This window comes from Colossoma macropomum, unplaced genomic scaffold, assembly GCF_904425465.1.
Source record: "Colossoma macropomum unplaced genomic scaffold, Colossoma_macropomum, whole genome shotgun sequence".
NCBI lineage: Eukaryota > Metazoa > Chordata > Actinopteri > Characiformes > Serrasalmidae > Colossoma > Colossoma macropomum.
Window position 1 is genome coordinate 21,279,591 of NW_023494792.1, and position 17,242 is coordinate 21,296,832.

The 17,242-nt window shown below is 38.7% G+C and overlaps 1 protein-coding gene, 1 long non-coding RNA gene and 1 other non-coding gene across 3 annotated transcripts; 1 reads left to right on the forward strand and 2 right to left on the reverse strand.

Annotated features, from left to right (window-relative positions):
* Positions 1–2,980: 2,980 nt before the first annotated feature.
* LOC118812844 lies at positions 2,981–3,121 on the reverse strand. Its single transcript, XR_005007586.1, has one exon. It is a non-coding gene; the product is annotated as a U4 spliceosomal RNA (small nuclear RNA).
* A 251-nt stretch (positions 3,122–3,372) lies between these two features.
* On the forward strand, positions 3,373–12,407 carry LOC118811937. The gene is made up of 3 exons (XR_005007514.1): positions 3,373–3,682; positions 5,612–5,721; positions 11,312–12,407. It is a non-coding gene; the product is annotated as an uncharacterized LOC118811937 (long non-coding RNA).
* LOC118811936 (sialic acid synthase-like) lies at positions 9,383–16,912 on the reverse strand. The gene is made up of 6 exons (XM_036576541.1): positions 16,655–16,912; positions 14,287–14,502; positions 12,865–12,964; positions 12,447–12,601; positions 10,958–11,224; positions 9,383–10,169 (listed from the first exon to the last, which is right to left on the reverse strand). Exons 1-6 carry the CDS (start codon positions 16,784–16,786, stop codon positions 9,981–9,983), a joined length of 1,059 nt encoding a protein of 352 aa, XP_036432434.1. The 5' UTR covers positions 16,787–16,912; the 3' UTR covers positions 9,383–9,980.
* Between the last annotated feature and the right edge of the window lie 330 nt (positions 16,913–17,242).

A 17,242-nucleotide genomic window follows, 5' to 3' on the forward strand; every position in this document is an offset into this window, starting at 1 on the left:
GTGTTTAATACTCCGAGGCTACGAAGCATTTCTCAGCACTATCAGGGGGAGAGAGATTTTAAATTTTAGAAAAGGGTATTTTGTTTTATTAAAAAATGAAGAAAAAATCCGTAAAGGAAACGCACTAAAATAGAACTATGTGAACAAGGACATAATAAGTAACATTAAAACACCGCAACAATTAAACAATTAACAAGACCGTTGTTGTAAAAACGCAATAGACCACTGTAGTCGTGCGTTCTGTAGTCCTCGTTATGCCCATATTAGGAACTCCGGGTCTAAGCCCCATTTCTCTATGGCCAGAATGAACAGTGTTTTCGAAAAATCTCCTCTATCTCACCCTGTGTTAAAAAATGTTCAGAACCCGATACGTTTTTTCCTGTGTACTTTTTTCTAGTAGCGCATATTTACACGTATACCAGTAAATAAAACCTCTAGGTATTTTGATAGGCTAAAACCCCTTTTCAAAAATACTACCCGTGTTGTATTTTTGAAAAGGGGCTGAATTTAGCTGCTTTTTCGCCAGCTTTTTGTTTGAATATTCCCGTTCCACCTTATATGGTGCAGCAGCTGTGACTAGCTATCACAAACACTAGCAAACGAGACAAAACACTGACCTGTTAGTTTTGTGAAACAGCAAAAATAAGTTAATGAAATAGAGAAACCTCCTCATATCGTGCCTTTCAACCCTCCGTGAAGCTGAAGTCAGCTTCTTTTTCGCCGGCTGCTTGTTCGATAGTTCAGAATGTGCCTGCTGGACCATTTAAGGTGGAACGGGAAAAGTCGAACAAAAAGTTGGCGAATGTCCTGAGAAAATGTCCTTAGAAAAATGTTGCCAGCATTAAAATAATTAGTTAGGATATTCTGAGAGCCTAAATCAGTTTATCAGGGAGGTAAATTTGTAGATCTTTTCAAATCAAGTTAAAAGGAAAGATCTATTGTGTTTCAGAGAGCATCGGATGAAGAACAGAGAACTGCAGGGAAACCTGCTGATTTTGTTCTGACTTCTTTCATCTGCCCTCAGTCTGTACATGGAAATGTACACTGACAAAACCTGCTTAAGGAGGCTGCCGGTCTAATGACGTGAATTCAATGCGCAGTAGCTTTAGCTCAAATGTGGCAATATTCATATTTCAACACTTTAACGACCTCGTAATTCGGAGGATCCAGTGGTGTTGGAGAGAAGAATGTTCATGAAACAAAACGTATCAGATTCTGAACATTTTTATTTAACACAGGGGGCGACAGAGGCGATTATTCGAAAACCCTATTCATTCTGGCCGTAGAGAAATGGACCCGGAGTTCCTAATATGGGCATTAGAGCATGGCGCCGACTACAAAATCGACTACAGTGGTCTATAAATAACTCAGCTAATTATGTAAACATCAGACTTATCAGATTATTTCCCCCAGCAAGGCAGGCTGGGAGTGTCATCTCGCCCCTGCTCTTGAGAGGACATGCGTTACCATAAAACCCTACAAGTCAGATTTTGTGCACTGTCTATGGTTTGTGGGTTGTTTTTCTCTTATTTACTTGACTCCAGCAAACGAAAAATAAAAATAACTAGAAAAGGAAATTTTGTGAGCGAACTTTAAATTGGCTTGAAAAAGCCAGCTAATTTTGTTAAAACATTAAAATGATAGAAAACGGTTGATGATTGCTAGAGTGTTGCTTAGATGCTGCTAAGCAGTTGCTATGGTATTCAAAGTTGTTGTTGAAGTGTTGCTAGGTGGTTGCTATGGTGTCCCAAGTTGTTGCTAAAGGGTTGCTAGGTGGTTGCTATGTTATTAATCACACTGTTACCCTAAATTTATAGATACCTTTAATCCACTGCCACTTTCAATTCTCTCCCACCGTAAATTTATTGTCAACTTAAATTCACTGCCACCTTAAATTTAATGATACCTTAAATCCACTGCCACCATAAATTTACTGCCACCTTAAATCTCCTGCTACCTTAAATGTACTGGCACCCTAAATGAATTATTTGATATTGTTGTGCATTAGGCTGTAAGTATGTGAGACTGTGTACTGTGTATGAGTGTCTGTGTGAGAGATGTGCATTGTGACATCACTTGTGGCAGTCAGACTTGAATGTCCCAAACATTCCGCCATTCATTTCCTATGGAAAAAATTATTGTCTTTGAACGATCGTTTTATAGCTTAGAAAAGCACAAGCAACCTAATCGGGTATAGGTTCTATGATTCTACAAAGTTTTGTGATTCTAGCTCAAAAACTGCGGGACGAGAAACATTTTATTTTTTAAACGTAGATTAATAAGATTACAAAGAACAGTAAGTTACGAACTAGAAATGGAAAGTTTATGAACGAACTTCAAGTCGGCTTGAAAAAGCCAGCCAATCACTTGAAAACGTTAAAATGGTGGAAGACTGTTGATGGTTGTTAAAGTGTTGCTAAAATGTTGCTAGGCGGTTGCTACATTATCCAAGGTTGATAGTAATGTGTTGCTAGGTGCTACCTTAAACTGCTACCAAAAATCCACCGCCAAGTTAAATTCAGTGCCACCTTAAAAGTAATCAGAACTTAAATTCAGTGCTACCTTAAATGCAGTTCCACCTTAAATTCACAGCCACGTTAAATTTTCTGCCACCCTAAATTTAGTGCTACCTTACGTGCAATTCCACCTAAAATTTAGTGCCACTTTCAATGCAGTTCCACCTTATATTCAGCGCCACCTTAAATTCACTACCACCTTAAATTTACTGATACCTTCAATTCAGTGCTTACATGCAATTCCACCTTAAATTCAGTGCCACATGTCAATACAATCAATTAATTTATTAAGAAAACAGGTAAATTAGCTTCTGCAAGCTTATTTAATGACAAACTAACACTGATAACATCCAAACTACCGTAACATATGCAACTGTTTACTTAGTTATCATCCCATATTATATCCTTACATACTGACTCTATCTATAGTATGCGTTTTTCTATCATTTTAACACATCAATCAGTCTCCGTAGAGACCGTCAAAAATTGCCATAGCCGACTATATTTCAAGTCGTCAAGGCGGGGTATTGGGTAAAGTTTTCAACTAGCAATAATCGCGCCTCGGATAAACCTCATAGGCTACGATACTGCCACTGCGCAAAGCTGGAGAAACAACCGAGACGCTGAGCTACAGACCGAAACGTTCAAACATCCCAGTGACGGTGAAGCTCACGAAGTACTTAAACAGCAGGAGAACTAATGTACACGTCATGTTTTAATGAGTCTGTACTGAAGAAACATTTTACTAATCCTAACATTTCGCTCACCGCCATTCCCCTTTAAATCTCTTAAAACACTTTCAGAAAAGCTTCACTGTTGCATTGTGGGAGACACGCAGGGCGGGACATGCAGAGAGAGGCCAGTGAGGAAGAGGCTGTGGAGATATTCTGTAAATATGATCGGTACAACTCGCCACTGATGGATTTAACCTCAAAATCTCTTTTAATCCGGAATCTGTTTTCTTTCTCTTGAACTCAGTGATTTGTAGTCCAGCTGTAAACTAAACTAAGGCTGCCGTTTCCTCTCTGTCTCCATGGAGACTGACATCATCACGGTTTTACTACAAATCTAAAGTTTTGTACAGAATTCAGCTTCACGTAGATGTTGATCTGCGCTAAAACACGTTACAGAAAAGTGCTGAAACTGCAGCGAGCGGCTCAGATCCAGTGAGTTTACTGTGTTTACACTGTGTACTACCTCAGTAACCGCTGTGCTCACGTATGTTATCTGACTGCGTGAACTCACAGATCACAGCATCTTAAATACCTCTGCACCTTATTCCACTACCTCATGCTCAGAAATGAGTGCTGTGTCGGCGCTGCACTGTCCTGTCTGTTTACTGTGTCTAATGTCTGTTTAATTTATCGTATTTATTGTATTGTTTCTAGCTTAATTTTTTGTTTGCACTCTTATGTCTGCACGTTCGCCCTTTGTACTTTTTGTTCCTTGCTGCACCTTGTTGTTCCTGGAGGAACGTAATTTCACTCCACTGTGTACTTGTACATAGACGGAATGACAATAAAAGCCTCTTGACTTGACTTGAGTTGAGTTTTCTTCTTCCGGTGTGAAGAGCACAGGCAGCGCTTCACCGCTAGATGGCTGTAAAAGTACACAGATCAGGTCTCCTTCTTCATGTCTCCTCACCCGCACTCAGCTGTGGTTTATATCGGTTTATATCGACTTCCAAAACTGTTAGAGCCCGACTCTCTCGCTTTTTTGACGAATACATGTAAAACCCGTTGTAGTTTTCTTTGTAAATTATAAACCGTTAAAAAGATAACAACACTAGACCTCTCTGTGCGGTTCGTTTTTCAATAATAAGTGGTTATCTTATCCCTAGGCAAGATTTTTTTTTGCAATTTCTTTACCAAAACTGTAGAAGTGAATGCCTACAAAGACATTCGTGTACATTTTATTAGTATAAAAAAGTTCATGGTATGAGACTTAGTTATAAGAAATAAAGATCCCAGACAGCCAACGACTCCGGCCCGAAGTTGGCAGCTCGTTCTCACTCGGCTCACAGTCTCGGTCAGTGAGCGGCGTTGGCTGTTAAAACGTTCTGCTTCATGCCGTCTAATGTCAGTGACGTCAGAGTCGTGCTGGCCTCATAGTCGGCAAACGCCCGCGGTACAGAGGCACAGAAAAGCCTTTAAAACGTTTTTCCTTCACCGTAAATACAGACATATAACAGAGCAGACTGAGACAAATTATTGGGGAAAAATGCATAAGCATAACTATAAATATATCACCAAATAGAAAAAGGTTTAAAATATGTATAAGACATGAATGTATAAGAGAAGTCTGCATGACTATTAATGTTTGAACTCAATGATGTGATTAACTGGTCCTTAACCCTTTACCACATACATGATAAAGTACATGAAAAAAGATTCCATGATTTTTCTTATTGAAAATGGCAGTAATCTAAAAGAAAAAAAAATGCACTTCATACAATGAGACATTTGCCACTTTTATCATCTAGGCATGAAAAAAACAAGAAAAAAATCCAAAAGAAAACAAACAAACAAACAAACATAACATAACATAACATATAATGACCATTTACACACAGATGTATTTTCAAAATACAGAGCAGGATGAAAATAATGATATTGGTAAAATCATTAGTAATTGCAAAGACCATCTTTAGTCGGAGATCAGAGATCACAGCAGAGAACTGAATTTTGCTATTGTCACTTCTGCATAGAAATAGAAAACGCAGAAAACACGTACAGCACTAGAAAACAAATGCTCTTTTATTGAACATGCAACAGTCGAGACCCGCCGCACGGCGCTACTCGGCCGGGGAAACAGGTTTTAGATCATTAAGGTTAATGTAGCTTTGTACTGAGCTCCAAAAACCAAGAGAGTAAATACAAGAGACTGACGGAATTTTTGACTAATTAAAACACGACAGAGGAGGAGCTGAGCAATCTGACCCCGCCCCCTGTGGGCTCAGTGCAGCAGCGCGCGCTTTCTCCAAGCGTTCGAGTTGACCGTTTTAATACACCGTACTCACAGCGTTAACGTTAGATAACTGTTAAAAAAGTTTATTCTAATCTCTTCGCAATGTCTGTCTTACATTATTTTCTCAGATTATGGCGTTGTGTGCCTGCCGACATCGGAGATTACAGCTCTGAAAACCGAAGATTTTTCGTCGAAAGAGAATAACGTCACTGCGAGTGGAGTGAGGAGTTCTACACGGGTAAGTCAGCTAACTTAAAACCCTGCGTTTAAAAGGTGAAGAGTAACGAGCGGTATGTATATCTATGGTAACGTATTCAGCTGTATCTCCAGTTCAGTCTGAGAGTAAAATAGAGTAAAAGTAAAAAAAAAAACTAAGCTAGCTAGCGTTAGTCTGCTGAGGCCCGCGGTTGTCGTGAGGCAGGAGCGCTGCTGTCTGGTTTCTGCAGTGCAGATAGGAGCTAATAGGCGTTTTTCACGCACGGAGGAGGGGTCAAGTTCCGGGGGAGGTTATGTGTAAACTTATTTCCGGTTTCCGCACCGCTCCGCTACGAATATGGCTGCATTTTATTTTTCACCATCTTTGGCTGAACTCCCATGCTTTAGGCAGGACGATGTGGTCAGAATCGTGGAAGAGCTATGGAGGACCAAACATGCAAAACTCAATAAGGGATATAAATTCTTTTTTGAGCAGTTTATTTCTGATTATGAAGGTAAATCGTTAGCTGGTTCCCAGTGTTGTAGTTAGCTAGCTAGCTAACTTACTTAATGTCACAGACAGGATGAGTAATGTTAGGTAGTTTCAGTATTCTTCAGATTTAGAGATCTTCAATTATGTGTCTGTTTAAGAAGTAAATAAACGGTGTCTAACATGATTTATTGTGTCACATGATTTCCTTCTCAGCGTCCAATGTTGTAGATGTAAGGGCTCGGTGTTACCAGTCCTTAAAGAAAAGCAAGGAACCACAAAGACTAGAGATCCAAAGACTTCAAAGAAGTTCGAAAGAGTTGAACCAGTCCATTGTTACAACATTGCAGTTCACAAACCCATTTTAATTTACGCAGTTAGATTTACTGTTTTATAAGCTAATTCACTATTAGGTTTATACTGAATGTATCACATATAGCCACACATCTTTCCAGTAACCACCTGCTATCACCTGGGTCACAGAAGTTCTTTGATGCCAGTCTTGAGGGTCTTGTACACTAGCCATGATTTTGGTCCATAACAAAAACCCATGCAGACATGGGGAGAACATGAAAACTCTACACATATGACTGTAGTACAAAGCTAAACGAAAATAAATAAAAGTGTAAAAATTAAAATGGGAGCGGACTACAGTGGTTGTTTTTGAAATTTTAGGGGTATATTTTAATAACAGCATTTCACACACAATGTAAGTAATGGTTGCCTCATATATACACTGTATATGCAGTGTCTTTCTTGGCTTGTTCTTCCTCCTCTATCCCCGACATATCCTGCTCCACCACCCCCTCCTCCTCATTAGTAGAGTCTCCGAGGCGGGCCCTCACTCTGCTATACACAGAGTCCCTTGCTCGTTGACTCCAACTGAAACGACATGGTACTGCGCCCCTTTTCACCCATGTTTTTCCCTTCGGTGTAACGTAGATGTCCGACGGGTTGAAATCAGCGCTGCACACATGCGTGCTGTTTCGAATTACTTTGAATTTTATCACAATTAACCATTTCTTTCTGAGCTCATCATCAGATGGAAATGAATGAAAAGCGGAAATGATTTTACACAGAACTTCCCAAACCGGAAATGTTGACCCTGGAAACGAGAGAAAGGCTCATCGTGTTTAGAGGAGAGGTCTTCAGATTGGGTCACTGGATGTTCTGTTTTTGTAGCTAATCACCGGGTGATCAGTCAGTTACATCGTAAGTTCAGTTAACTACCAGTGATTACACAATTTAGAGCGTCGACAGACAGACGCCAGGTTTGAGCACTCGGATTAGTTGTGGTAGTATGTTCTTACAGACGGGCGGCTGGCTTATGATCTGCATCAGAGCCACTTCCACTTCCACATGCACGGCCTTGGACTCAACAGGCTGCAGGACAGTAGATAGTCAGACGGTGAGGAATGAAGTACATGGGGAGACACTCATTGGGTTGGTTTGGGGCCGTCATGCGTTACTAGTTAAGTAGGTGCACTTACGCTTTGGAGATATCTGAAAAGCAAGAAGGGCAAATGATGACCGTTAAAATGAAATTTAAGGTATGAGCAGAACCTGTAGGCCATCAGAAACGAGTCCTTCTGACTCTATATGTTTCTCTGGAATGGAGCATTTTACACCAAACCCCTCTAAATAACTTTGTTTACATCTCAACCATTTAATTATGTAGAATTTTACTAAATAGGTGGAGTTCCCCTTTTAAAGCTACATTGTGTAGCCTGTGATTTTTCTACACAAACAGAATATGCATTCTTAACTACACTGATAATTCACCGGTAATGTCTCTTTAAATGGTATGTAAGAAAACCACATTCAGAAATGTGATGCAGTTTTGAACAATACTGTCAGATGCTGACAGTGCTGCTAACGGAGCTGTTCTTTAAGAGTTAAACACTGATAGTTCATGTTGTTTATTTCATTCATTAATTTACAAATGAAGAACAATTTATTATAAAGCAATAAACCACGCGAGGCTGTGCTTTACTGCAATTTTATCACAGAGAAGGAGGTTTTACTCCGCTTCGTGCTGCACCTTCTCGATGATAAAATCACACGAACGCACAGCCTCGAGTAGCTTATTGCTTTTATAAGACAGTGGCCAAAATAAAATATCATAGTACACATTTTTTCACTAAATAATCTAAGATATTATTAATAATAATTGTCATAAACAAGTATTTCGCCAAAGAAATGTAGTTCTGTTAAGAGTATGGTGTCATTGCCAAGTATCCATGGACTGCTAAGTCTCCCGTCACTGTATGTCACTGCGGACGTTTCATGAACTTCTTAATTTTTGTTATATAATAATGAACATATAGCATAGCACTACTCATAAGCACTCTGGTTACCAAATTACCACTACGAGTCTTATTTAGCACACATAACCGGTGCCCGTCTTCCCACACTGGGCTGAATCTCAAATGGCTCCCTGCTGCCTACGTAGTGCACTATGTATGAATTTAAATACTGGCTCTTGCATTCCAACAGTGCATAATATAGCTAATAAATAGTTGTTTGGGATTCGACCACCTCCATAGTCGACAAATAGTGCACTATTTGGCTGTAGAATCTAAAATTTCTAAACTTACATTTCACAATATTTAAGGAGTACAGAGCCATTTGAGGTTCAGCCTGGGTTTCATGCTACTTCTGACTGAAACACGGACATTTGGAACATAAGCCATTCAAGTAACACTCTTTAGAGACTTTTATATTGTAGTTTTACAGGAAATCATTTATACCTGTGATATTAATGATGAAGTTGTTTAGCATGTTAGATAACTTTTAGCCTTTTTGCTAACTGAGCAGCCTAGTGCTAGTTAAGAAAGTATCCTTCTAAATCAGTGACACAAAACAGTATTCATTACCTCTAATTTTAAGCACTCTGGAAATTTCTCTCCTGATTGTTTCATTTTTGTTCAAGTTCTTATAATTTTGTGTCATCCGCCATGTTTCAGAAGGGGCTTTAGGGGCCTGGTATGCAAACCTGCACAGCGCGCACCTCCCCCCTCGCCCGCTCTGTTAAAAGGACAGTTCTTGCTGCTGTTGTTGTTAGTTTAAGATGTGTCTATGTGTTGACTGTGTTTTATTGTGTTGGGGTGTGGGTTAGTTAATTTGTTGGGCTGTGGGTTTAGTGTCTACCATGCAGTGAAGTTGTATGGCTGTTTGTTACATACACAGGATAGAGACAGCACAGTACACCATGCAATTTTTAATAGACTATTTATTAAAGTACATTTGAAAGTACTTGAAGATACTATACAGGCTTAAGGAAATTGCACTTAAGGAAATTAACGGATTCATTTCAGATCATTCACCATGTTAACATCATCCACAACAATCACTGTCTATGTGCAACCTATTATGTTGATCCCACTGAACTGCAGTTAAAAAACTCAACAAACACAGTTTGTCAAGAGACACATTTAATGATTATATTTCATGCTAAATGTAAAAAACAGATACTAAAAAAAACTTCCATAGCACAAAACCAGAGGTTCTCTATGTTGTGTCCCTGTTTACAGTTAATCTCTAATGACCAGCCCCAATATAATAATTGCAGTAGCATTTCTTCTGCAACACAAAGCCTGCTCAAAGGGTCATAAAAGTCCAATCAGTAATTCTATTTGAGCAACATCAGCTCCATAGTCTCAAATTACCTAAACTCAATGTTGATATACCGCATCCCATGAAATGATATGTAAATAAAGCATTGAAATAAAAGCTTGTTCATACCTAGTTTTCATAAAACATGTCCAAGCAGGACTGTTAACTTACTAATGATGAATAAATCCAAATGAAGATCAGTCTTTCATCATATCATAAGTGATGGTGTCATCCTCCTGTAGGTCCACTGTGATCTTCTTACCCACCAGTTTGAAGATCTTCTCTGGTGGTATTCCTTGTGGTTCTGCCACTTTAACTCCCAGCATATTGAGGGTTAAGTCTGTACCCTTTTGCACTGCCTTCCTCACTACGACTGATTTACCCAACTGAAACAGAACAGTTGAATCAAAATAAAGTTTCACATTTTTGCAACATTAAATGGTTAAGATGTAATCACGGTCATTCTGAGTGGTTTAATGTAAAATGCTCTGTTCTAGAAAAACTGAAAGTCAGTTTGAATGCCTCACTTTAATGCCCCCTCACAGATCATTAATTACAGTAGTTTCAAATATGTTTCCTGATGCCTGAGACATTGTTTTGTAATTGTTTTGAGAGCACTTCTGACCTCATTTTTTAAAAATACATTCATGGCAGAAGGTACATGCAGGGTGCCGTAAAGTAAAATCGCCCCCAAAGTAAACTTTTTTACTGCAGATTTATCACTGTTTTACCATCATCAGTATTACACATACAAAATCAGATGACATGTAGGTTTACTGGTGGTTTTAGTAAAGAATATAATATAGTAAATAATATAATATAGTAAATTAACCACCACAGTAAAGAAGTCAGCAAGTTTCCCTACTGTCATTTTATATTAAATCACTCTGAATGACTGAATTATGCAGAAATTTTGTAAAATCAGCAAAATTTGTGTTTTTATTGAAAGAAACTGGTCAGGCTTATTTAGCCATTTACATCTAATGTGATAGCTGATCATGTAGAAGCAGCTTTGTCAGTATTTCCAGACACGTCTGCACTGTTACACAGAAGTGTACATAAGTTTAATTTTGTGAAAATTATTAGATTACTTGAAAAGGACAATGGAAGGGCAGGCTTTGCTACAGCAGACATGTTCTTAAGAGGACCTGCAGGTGTTACTGTAATTTCTGACCTTTTTGTGGCAGGAGGCTTCGCAGGGCAGCATCTGCTTCACTGGAGAGCCCAGAGCAAGCTCCACTGTCCGGATCTCTCGCACCAGTGCTGCCAGTTCGGCCGGCTCTAGTGACGCTGCGTGGTCACTGCCCTTCCAGCTTTTGTCTAGGGTTACGTGCCGCTCCACAACCTTTGCCCCCAGTGCTACAGCAGCTACAGTCACACTGATGCCCCCTTCATGGCCAGAGTAGCCGATCGGAATGTCAGGAAATTCCTTCTGGAATTCCTGTGTTGGAGAACAGAAATAACATTGCATCAGAAAGTTATGGTTATTCTGTTCTATTCTGTTCTATCCTGTTTGCTTTTTTTCAAGGATGCAGTGCTGGAGTAAGGGGTAAATGAAAACTGGACAACAACTTTTGGTCAATGGCACGACTGCACCTGGTTTGTAAGTATCTCTTAACCAAATTAGAACCAAAACAATCTAGTACCTCTTCAACATCCCTGGGTCCTTCCCAGAACTCAGAACAGCAAACATACAGGGGTGTCGTGATATGCATGTTGATATTAATTTTTTTCTGTTTGAAGGTCATGAGACGATGCACCTTGTGTATTGAATAGATTTAGATCTCATGTTTGAATTACCAAAAATAATATTAACCCTGTCAAAAGGCATTTTCTCTATTTTTTAAAACCTTCTTATAATGGCCTTTAAAGGCACTTAATAGAACATATACATGATATAATATCGTGTAACATGATACTCATACATTTCATATCAAAATGCTTTTATCTTCGTCACTGCTTTCCAAAGCCGCAGCAACAACTTCAGCGACTGTAAACTCTTTGCCTGCCATTTCACGTGTCTCAGATGTCGACTGAATGAAGAATGAGGAGTTTTTGGTGTGATGGGCGAGTCCTTAGTGATTTCAAGAGTGTCTATTGGTCAGTTTCACACAAAATGTAGACAGACACACAAATCCACCAGTTACACATGGTCAGAGGAAGATGACGTGTATCTCAACCCCTCTTCATAGCTTCATAACTCCAGATGTGAGTCACTTACGATCGCAAGATAAGATGGAAGAGAAAGGTCAGACTCATTCAGAAAACGTGTAAATGGTGTTTCTGTGCTGTATTATTGCAAAAATTGAGAAACATATATAGAAACATCAAATTTTATGCATGGGTGAGTTTCTGGTCCCCGAGGCTTCAATAATAGAAATAATAATTAATAAATAAACATAAAAGTAACATTAGCATTTTTTACTAAATTTGTATCAAAAACATATCGTATCATAAAAAACAGCAGTATGCATTGTATCATGAAATTTGCACACTGTTGCAAACCTTCAAACATTTTGAGCTGCATCCATCTCTATTCTTAAAAATAAAAACTGTCCAAAATATATAGACATGTCAGTGTATGATTAAATTTTAATATAAAGTGCAGAACTCCCTGTCCCTGAAACTACAAAGTCAATAGTGAAGAGGTAAAGGACTCTCACGGTGATGACGCGCAGGTTGACGTGCTCTGTGGGCAGTGGATAGGCGCTGGTGCACTGCAGGATGGTGAAGTTTGGGTTATGCTTCTTCACTGTCCGATAAACACAGTGCATAGTCTCCATAGACTGCATACCACTGGATATAACCATAGGACGACCTGGGGACATTAGTCCACATGTGCTGAGCTGGACTTATACATCTCTAGTACAGTTTGCACCAAACTGCCATGAAAATAAATACAATGACATTTGTTGTACTTAAACATTATATTACATTTGATTATACTTGTGCTTATACTTGAAAAACCTTTTCTGCATGATTGCATAATATACAGGTTTAGTCAGTTTGCAGATGGACAGTGGAAAAGTGCTTTGCTACTAACCACCTTGCTAGAAATAAAAATAAACAATGTAAATGCACCTTTCTTGGCGGTCTTCTCCAGGTAAGGGATGTTATTGGTGTCTGCAGAGGCCACTTTGAAGAAGGGTACATTGATTGCATGCAGGAATTCCACAGCCATCTTTGTTAAAAAAAAAAAATGGTTTAAAAAATATAAAATATAAAATGTCTTTGGTGGGCTGAGAGCCAAATAGACAAAACAATATATAAATAACAAAGGCTTCAAATAAAGTTTTTAAATTTTTAAATGTATTTTATGATGACACTGTGCCTTGTGATGGACTGGTGACCCGTCCAGTGTGTTTCCTGCCATCTGCCCAATGACCACTGGAATAGGCTCCAGCACTCACCGCGACCCAAAAGAGGAAAAGTGGCTTAGATAATATGTGTGTGTGCGTGCACGTGCGATGAACATGTGCTAAGTTATATACACGGACAGGCCGCTTCATTAAGTATACCCGCCTTGTATCTACACTTATTGTCTGTTTTATCAGTTCTACTTACCATATAAAATCATCTTGTAGTTCTACAATTGCAGACTGTAATCCGTTTGTTGCTCTGCAAACTTTGTTAGCCCCCTTTTTCTCTGTTCTTCAATGGTCAGAACACAGGACCACCACAGGATGACCAAAAGAAAGTGGGCAGCAACAGATGTTCTACTGTCTCTGACTTTACATCTTCAAGGTGGACTGACAAGGTAGGAGTGTCTAATAGAGTGGACAGTGAGTGGTGTCTGATCCACTCATACCAAAACAACACGTTAAGACGCCACCACCATGTCAGTGTTACTGCAGTGATGAGAATGATCCACCTCCCAAATAGTACCTGCTCTTTGGGGCTCCTGACCATTGAAGAACAAAGTAAAAGGGGGCTTACAAAGTATGCAGAGAAACAGATGGACTACAGTCTGTAATTGTAGAACTTCAGTGTGCACCTAAATGGTAAGTGGAGCTGATAAAATGGACAAAAAGTGTAGAGACAAGGAGGTGTACTTAATGAACTTTCTGGTGGGCCAAATGTTCCCATATGGAAGAAAGATATGTGTATATATATTGCTCACATTAATATATATATATATACATATATATGTACAATGTGTGTGCAATATATGTGATGTTATAATTAATCAAATTGTTTACATTTCTACATAATTTGAACACAGCAGCAGTCTTTTACATTTTGTGAAAATTTGATGATAAACCAATAGAAATCCTCCAAGATTACTTGGAATAAAATGTCTTTACATTAACTTACATTAAGGGTTAAGAACGTTTTTTTGCTTTTACTGTTGCCATTTTGGACTTTTTTTTGGACAGTGACAGTTTTTTGGACTGCTTTAAAACAATGTAATGTTCATTTTGCTTTGATTAAATGTAAACTGCAGTCTTGCTGTAGAACATTTTGCTTTTGTGAGTCATAATTATTTCCGTAATAATTCCTTACCTCGTCCATTCCTGATGCAGTGAAGAAAATTCCCACTTCTCTGGAAAACTGCTGCAGTTCCCTGTACTCTTCGTGACTGAACTCTAGATGGCGCTTGTGGGCCCCATATGTGTTTCCCCACGAATGAGGGGAGTTGTATGTGCGCTCTAGTGCACGCTTAGTAAACCTGTGCTCGAGCTCACTTTTCTGGAACTTAACACAGTCTGCTCCACAGTCCTAGGTGTGGGGGAGGAGGAGGAGAACAAAGAGCAGGAGGAGAAAGAGGGAGAGAGAGTGTATTACCTGAGTTACAAGTAGACAGTGACTGTCAGAAACCGGTCGATGAAAAATAATCTGATCCAGGATGGAGAGTGATTGTCAGTACAGTGAAAACAGTGGGTACAGTGTATGTGTTGTGTATTGTTACATGTTTGTTTATGGACTGCAGATATCTTGATTATTGGATGTATATATACCGTAGCATTGGCAGAGGCAATCAAAATTACCACTGCAGCTGAGGGGCGGGACATTTCCCAAACAGTAAATCCTGTGAGTTCATGTTCAGTGAGAGGAGCTGCAGCTCATGAATGTGGTAAAAAATGTTTTTACTGCGATACATGCGCTAAAGCACAGGGTCAAAGTTTGAATTTGCTAAATGTTAGTCTTAATATTTCTCATTGCTACCTTGCTATACTATGGTCGCAGTCACACCTACCTTGTTTGTTGTGGACCTTAGTTTGGTCCGTTTTGACGTGTGAACACCTCATCCATATTCGGGTTCACACCAAACAACCAAACTGTGGACTGATGACCCCTGCTTGAGTTTGCTGCTGGTAGGAACGCATTTTTATGATGTTCCACACCAAACGAGAGAATTCAACACCAGAGGCTGCTTTTCTCAGAGCACATCAACGCCATACTGCTTGCAAAATTTTTAACATTTTCATATTTACAGACTGGCATATAGTTCCTGCAGCATAAGTTGCTGTTAATTACAACAGACGAGCAATAAAATAACAGCAAAGGTTACGTGTTTAATTTTGGCACATGGATCACAGAATGTATTTTTGACTAAGCATCAGTGACCTAATTAGTTCAGTTCACATTGGTGAACCAACCATAAGGAAGCAGATATCGAAAAAAGTTTTAAAAAAAAAGTTTAATATTTAAAGAAGTATATAATTTAAAAAGGTTTATTATTGTTGCATACTGTGGGGGGAGAAGAAGCATAGACAACTCAAAGGTTGATGCCCATACTGTAGTTTTATTTTGAGTTGGTAGCCACAGTACAATACAGTAAAATCAGTCTTATTCCCTATATGCAAATGTGCTGTGCACAACCACAGAAACCTGCCTGGGGTTATTAATCAGAAAAAAAATGTGGTTGATGATAACTCACACTCTCAAAACCCAATACCTACCCAACCTGTTCAACAGTTCGCATAACCTGTAAACCTGTTTTGCCTTTATATCAGCATTTACCATATAAGTCAGGGATGCAGAACTGAACTTGGGAACGTTGACCGTCACTTATTATCTTATACAAAGACTGATATGAACGATATTACCTGTAAACATTAACTTGCATACTGAACGTACAAGCGAAAAAACTTTAATTACGTTAAATACAGTCCAGTTAAGCAAGCACAAAGCATTACGGGAACTACAGCGCGCTCTGATGCCACATTATTATTGTTTTGCGATTATTTTATATGTTCTATTTACATGTTCATATTTTCATGGTGGTAAAAATAGCAGAGCTGTTGCATCCTTGCAAAATGTCTGACCAATAAAATAAACCCACTGTCTAAATAGGTCCACACTAGCCATTGTGGTATGAAACCAACTGGACCAAATGAAAGATACAACATTACAAAAACTCATTGATCGTTTTATAGAAACATGTTACTAGCATGACATGAAAAGTAGTTTTAGTTACTCAGTGGCGTACTTGCGTTTTGTCACTCAGCCAACCGTGATTAACAAGTTTAACAACCCCCCCCCCAGATTTGAAATAAGATGTCTTAGAAGTGATTTATTAGTTTTTCTTGTACAGTGCTATGTATTCATTCATTCATTCATTCATTCATTCATTCATTCATTCATTCATTTCTACACATCCATTCCTACAACTCTAATACAAAAGGACATTAATGTGTGTCAGTTCAAAACTACAGTTACAGTTCACTACTGATTATATAATTAACACTTTTTAAAATGTCTTCAGGTACTGGTATTGTGAGCTGCATTATTTCTGTAATTGTGCTGATCTAAGATTAAATATGACTTTCCTTATAATCATCCTGATTACTTTTCAAAAGTTTTTGTAAGCCTTCAAAACAAAAAGGCTTGTAAAATTGCAAAACTTGATAAGATTCTTCTACAATACCTTAGCCATGCGAATCATTTTCTTGGCAATCTCAATGTCTCCTTGATGATTCTGACCGATCTCTGCGATGATGAAACAGGGGTTGGAGCCCCCGATTCTTCTTCCTGGACAGAGTTCAAACTCGACAGTCATCTTCAAAATTGATGATGAATTAATTTTGAGACTTTGATCCTGTGTGCTGAGACCCTCTCACTACTGAGCCACCGCTTAAATGAAGGAGTAGGGTATTAGTGCATGCTGGAAACCCTTCAAATGGGAAGGGTGTAACGTCTGCGTAGTTGCGTTTTGTCACTCAGCAAGCCGTGATAAAACGAGTTTCGGACAACGTCTTCTGAAGGTGTGGCTCCACCCCTGATTGGAATATAAGCCATCTTACAAGTTGTTATCTGTTTGTTCTTGTACAGTGCTATTTATTTATACTTTTTATTTATTTGTTTGTTTGTTTATACACATCTATTTCTACAACTACATCTACAAAAGAAAGTTATTGTGTGATGGCAGTTAATAACTGCAGTTACAGTTCACTGCTGAATATATAATTAACACTTTTTAAAATGTCTTCAGGTACTTGTATTTTGAGTTGCTTTA